The following is a 6,000-nucleotide window of genomic DNA, read 5'->3' on the forward strand; positions in this document are numbered from 1 at the left end:
TCTTGTCAGTGCTCCTCTATCTGTTTTTGGAAGCTGCAAATGAATACATTAGCCTTCGCTGGGACTATTCTTAACTACTTGTTATTTATATGTAACATCACGATCTTTTACAGAAGCGAGTACAAGTATAATTTAGCTGCTGAAGATCATTAGATTGAGCACTACCATGTAAGGCAATCTATATGGTTTGGTTTTTGTGCTTATGTTTGCAAAGTGACCTGTACTCTTGTGACCTGTATTCATTTTCATTTTCATTTTTTGCATGAAATCGACATCTGAGCAGCAATAATTTTGTTTTGAACGCTTCTCTTTTGCGAGGTTTAGATGTCTACTATCCTTTGCAATTGATCAAGAATGGTGAGCTATTCTAAGGAAGCATCTGAACAATATACCTGCTGTCCTGGAGTGTCACAGATCAGGTAAGAATCATGACCAACCATCGCTTACTATGTTTTATTAATGTACAATACATTAGTAATTCTGAAAATATGAGGCAAACTGGCTACAACAGGGTTGAGATGATTCCATCATACTTATACGGAGATTTTCCTAGCAAGGTAAACACACTATTATCTTTATCACGCATCCTTGCCCAAGGATATCTGGAAAACATATACAGAGCACTCGCTTACTGTGCTCCATGATGTTTTTTTAATAAATTGGCACTACATTTGATTCTCTACTTTCTTATGTAGGAATGGTTTGAACAATGTTGTGATTAGGCAAGGGATAATAGGTACTTGCTCTGGGATGACTCAAAAAGAATGAGACTGATCGTACGAGGAGAGTTCCTCCATAGACAAAGATGAAAAAAGACCTTGTATTTGATAGAATGTGCTGATCCATTCCTCAAACCAAATAGAAATGTGAGGTCGGTTGTGATTAATCTTTTGATCTTAGGTAAGGTCAAGGTTCTACTGGGCTGCTCGCTATTGCAGGACTGTGTAGCTGTCACTGTGTAGCTCCAATTGAGAAATATTATCAGTATTAAACTGCTTTGATGGTTGCCTGGTCTATTGCTTGCATGTAGCATGCATCTCCGTGGAGATCCAAGTTGTTATACTTTGAGCTATTGCATCAAAGAGTTTAAGATAGTCTTTATATATTTTATTAAAACTTATGCATGTAGATGGAGTGCGTGAATGAATCATCAAAGACTATAATGTCTACCTGTGTGATATATATAGAAACCATAGCAATGCACGAGTATGTAACTATAAAACATATACATCAGTATTGTTTGAATTCACTAATTTTCTAAAATGATTACTATTTTAGAACTAAATTTTGACTTCCGTGGCAACGCACGGGCACACACCTAGTATAATAATTAAGCTTCCATGACCTACTGATATTAGTATTTTTATTTAATTTTATTTAACGACAAGCCTAATCAAAACCTGACCCTACCGGTCGTTAGATCCTGCTCCGGCCACGGACTAGGATCCGAGCCGAGCCCCACCACCAGGTCCACACCACGTCGCACCAAAAAAAGGTAGGATCCGCCCAAGATTCCCTTCCCCCGCGCGGGGGCTGGCCGTGTCAGCCAGATCGCACCGCGCGCCGACGTCCGTCCATCTCTTGGAGAGAGGAAAAATATCTCGGCGCGCCACCACCGTCCTCTGGTCGATCGACGGTGCCCGGGGGCCGCGAGTTCCACCACCACCAGCCAAGAGCGCCCGGCTACGTGGGCGCACCTGCACCACGGCACGTTACAGGCTTTCACATGCACCGTACTAGTAAGGTAACAAGCCGTCTCTTTTTTATTTTCCCGTTTGCTTTGTTGCAAAGAAGTCGTATATCTTGACCAGTGCAGGCCCTAGTACTGTACTGGTACGGAACATAGGGACCATCGAAAACGGAGACGCATTTTGTATATGTCTCTCAGAGTTCAATATAAATATATAATAATGCTGTGAGAACATGACTACTCAAAATATATATACTCCTTGATAAGTTGCTACACGTACATTTATAACCGAGCTAAGTTGTTGGCTACTGAGACGACTTTATCATTAAAAAAACAGGCCAACTTGTTACTAGCTCGTAATGTTCTTTAGATAGAGCTTGTGCGTCAGTTGGCTACAAAAAAAAAAAAAAGCTTACAAACCACCATGCATCATTCTTCGCTTCGACATTAACATGTACTTTTGTTGTACGTGTACAGTGTACTTCGTTGGGGGTTGGGGGATATGACCAACTAAGAACTGATCATGGACTTGTCTCCTCTTGCTAGCTAGCTGCTATGGATGAGCAGAGCACTACGCATACCATGATACCATGCGATTTCCACACGAGGCCCAACCCAACCCAACCCAACCCAAGGGAGTCAACACGTATTAAAAAGCAGGCACGCTCGCCGGCGTCGAAGCTCCCCTGACCCGACCCGCAACGATTCACACGTGCCTCAGCTCCTCTCGATTCGCGCCCGACCCACATTCCAGTCCGGTACCGCGTTCCGGTTCTCCGGTCCGAGTCCACCGCACCGCGTGCGGCGGCGTGCCGATCTCCGGCTCGCCTGTTACGGTGGCCTCGCGCGCCCGGTATAAAAGTACTTGGATTCTCTCAGCCTGCCCTGACAAGCCAGGCCACTCTACCACCGCACGCTCAACTCAAACCCCCGTCCCGAACGCAGAAGACCGGCGGCAGCGGCGGGGGTGTGTGTGTGTGGACTGGACTGTAACCAATTGCCATCAATCCAGGCATCCATCCATCCACCCGCCCCGCTGACGGCGGCAATGGCCCGGCTCGTGCTCTCCGAGTGCTGCGGCCTCGCGCCGCTCCGCCGCCTGCGCGCCGGCCGGGGCGCCATTGCGGCGCCGTCACCCCCCGCGCTCTCCGCGGCGCCGCGCCGTCGTCCCGCGTCCGCGTCCATCCACCGCGACTGGGCGCTCCGCGTCTCCGCGCCCACCCGCCTCGCCTCCGCCGCCGTCGAGGAGGACAAGCCGAGCGCCGCGCCGGGGCAGGAGGAGGGCGCGGCGGCCGGCGGGGAGTTCGACCCGGGGGCGCCGCCGCCGTTCGGGCTGGCGGAGATCCGCGCCGCCATCCCCAAGCACTGCTGGGTCAAGGACCCCTGGCGCTCCATGAGCTACGTGCTGCGCGACGTCGCCGTCGTCCTGGGCCTCGCCGCAGCGGCCGCGCGCCTCGACAGCTGGCTCGTCTGGCCGCTCTACTGGGCCGCGCAGGGCACCATGTTCTGGGCGCTCTTCGTCCTCGGCCACGACTGGTAGGCCTCCAGCCCTCCACGGTCCCGTGCCCAACATTGGATACTCTTTTTTTTGTCCTGTTATTTTCATTCATGCCAGTTTTAGGCCTTTGACTCCTGCTGCATATCTGCTGTTTGCAGTGGACACGGGAGCTTCTCGAACAACCCCAAGTTAAACAGCGTCGTCGGCCACATACTCCATTCCTCCATTCTTGTGCCATACCACGGATGGTAGGATTACCCATGTTTCCTATGCTCGTTAGTTTCTGTCGAGGATCATCGTTGATGTTGTAAGTGAATGGAATTTCAGGAGGATTAGCCACAGGACGCACCATCAAAACCACGGTCACGTTGAGAAGGACGAGTCCTGGCACCCGGTAGGTTTCCTGTCGCTCTCCCTCTTTTGTTGGAGCTTCACAAGTTATTGCTGATGGCGCATGTCGATGAATGATGGTTTCTCGGATTGCGATTACTTGCAGCTACCAGAGAGGCTGTACAAAAGCCTGGACTTTATGACTAGGAAACTGCGGTTCACCATGCCGTTCCCCTTGCTCGCGTTCCCGTTATACTTGGTGAGGCTAAGAACATGTCTATCGATGACGCATGAATCGGACGTTTTCTGTTTTACAGCGTGGTAGTGGTGCTAAATTCCTGCCATGCGGGTTCATGTGTGTTATGTAGTTTGCGAGGAGTCCAGGGAAGTCAGGATCACACTTCAACCCAGGCAGTGATCTGTTCCAACCTACTGAAAAGAATGACATCATAACATCGACGGCGTCCTGGCTGGCCATGGTTGGTGTTCTGGCCGGTCTCACCTTTCTGATGGGTCCTGTTCCGATGCTAAAGCTCTACGGAGTCCCATACTTGGTAAGAGCGGCATGCCCTCCTCTTCGGCCCAACTTCTGCAAAAAAAGATAATTTGAATGGGTGGTGTCTGTGGTGCTGTAAATTTATGTTCCTGCTGGTGTGTGCAGGTATTTGTTGCTTGGCTGGATATGGTCACATACTTGCACCATCATGGCCACGAAGACAAGCTTCCCTGGTACCGTGGAAAGGTGATCATTAGCAAAGCCGTTTTCCAATTTGTTGATGTTTCAATCTTCAAAAACTAGTGTCGTCCATTTTTTGGTTGCTTATAAGCTTCTGAATGCTTACATCAGCTAAGTCAGGATGTTATTAATTGCAGCGAGTTGTAGAATCATAATACATCTAGTCCTAGAAATGGAAGATGCCTAAGGACACACCATGCCACAAATGTTAGATGCACAGTGCCTTCATCGTTTCAGTCACCTGAATTTTGGATAAAACTGGCTGCTTTCCACGACAACACTTGACTTCAGCGTCTGTAGGTTCTCTGTTATTGCTGGTACACATATGTTTGGTAGACTGATAGTTATTCGACATCTGGACTCACTTTGTTTGCAAACGGGCAGCTAGAACTTGAGACACCTTGAATCATATAAACCCTAGTGGTGGATATTGCAAATCAAAGTTCTATCCTTTCGCCTTTTACTTTTCAGATTATCGACCACTGTTAATTTTAAAGTACTCTATCCAGATTCTTCCTTTTGAAAGTAGACTAGTTACTGATGCCACATTGTTCTTTTTCTATATTAGGAGTGGAGTTATCTGCGTGGAGGACTGACGACGCTCGACCGGGACTACGGATGGATCAACAACATCCATCACGACATCGGAACTCATGTCATCCATCACCTCTTCCCTCAGATCCCGCATTACCATCTCATCGAGGCGGTAAGGGTTTCCCCTACTCTTGCCTTTTTTCTTTTCTTTTCAGCAAGTTTCTTCGCCTAGATCATAAGACCTGCTTTTTTTTGGATGTGGCCTGCAGACCGAGGCAGCAAAGCCGGTTCTTGGCAAGTACTACAAAGAGCCGAAGAAGTCGGGTGCTCTGCCGTGGCACCTATTCCGGGTGCTGGCACAGAGCTTGAAGCAAGACCACTATGTCAGTGATACCGGAGATGTGGTCTACTACCAAGCTGAGTCGAAAACGAGCACCTCTGCACTAAAATCCGATTGACAGGGAGTATAGAGCGTAGCGTGTTCTTCATTTTTCTCGGGGAGGGGCTGTGCCTGAAGACCTGACCAGCCTCCACCTCTGATTAGCGTGAGTGGGTACGTCGACTGAAGAATGTAAGCTGGCGAAGTAGTACCATGTATGTATGGAGAGGGTTAAATGTAATTCTTTCCAATGGTCCAAGGCGGATGCTGCTTCCGATGTAGCAGCATGCGATTCTTTGGACAAGAGGTATACTATTACAGTGAAGAGTGAAAAAAAGAGAGAGTTAGCTACATAGAAAGCTTTCTGAGCTCTATACGTACTACCTCCGTTCTCAGATATTTTTGTCGTCAGCTCGGTCATTTTTGAACTAAACGGCGATAAATAAATAAAAAGAACGGAGGAGTATATCTTATTTATATGTTTCAGCTGTCCTGAGTGCGACATGAGCCTGATCATAGGATAGCGAAATGCCTTCTTTAACATTGCATTCGCTTGGCAAATGAAAGAGAGTAAAGCGATGTTTTTCTGTCAGCTGTCTTTTGCTGCCCTCGTGAATGGTGGTGGGCTGGTGGCAGTTGCTGTTGAGAGTCCCAGTGGGATCCATTCCAATACAAGTGGGTTCCTGACGTTTGTCACGACTGGCCGTGGTCGGAGTCCCATCCAGCGTCCCTGTCTCCCTCTTTGGCCCCATTTCGTAGGGATGGAAGGATATTGAGAGAGATTAATATAGATCTTAATTTGCTATACTCACTCAAATCTCTCCAATCCACTT

The 6,000-nt window shown here is 48.2% G+C and overlaps 1 protein-coding gene across 1 annotated transcript; it reads left to right on the plus strand.

The window, feature by feature from the left end:
- The first annotated feature begins 2,630 nt into the window (after positions 1-2,630).
- LOC542222 (fatty acid desaturase 7) lies at positions 2,631-5,516 on the plus strand. The gene is made up of 8 exons (NM_001279611.2): positions 2,631-3,226; positions 3,347-3,436; positions 3,516-3,582; positions 3,685-3,777; positions 3,887-4,072; positions 4,180-4,260; positions 4,823-4,960; positions 5,058-5,516. The coding sequence occupies exons 1-8, from the start codon at positions 2,739-2,741 to the stop codon at positions 5,244-5,246; spliced, it is 1,332 nt and encodes a 443-aa protein (NP_001266540.1). The 5' UTR covers positions 2,631-2,738; the 3' UTR covers positions 5,247-5,516.
- Positions 5,517-6,000: the final 484 nt, after the last annotated feature.

Source organism: Zea mays, chromosome 9 (genome assembly GCF_902167145.1).
Source record: "Zea mays cultivar B73 chromosome 9, Zm-B73-REFERENCE-NAM-5.0, whole genome shotgun sequence".
Classification (NCBI taxonomy): domain Eukaryota; kingdom Viridiplantae; phylum Streptophyta; class Magnoliopsida; order Poales; family Poaceae; genus Zea; species Zea mays.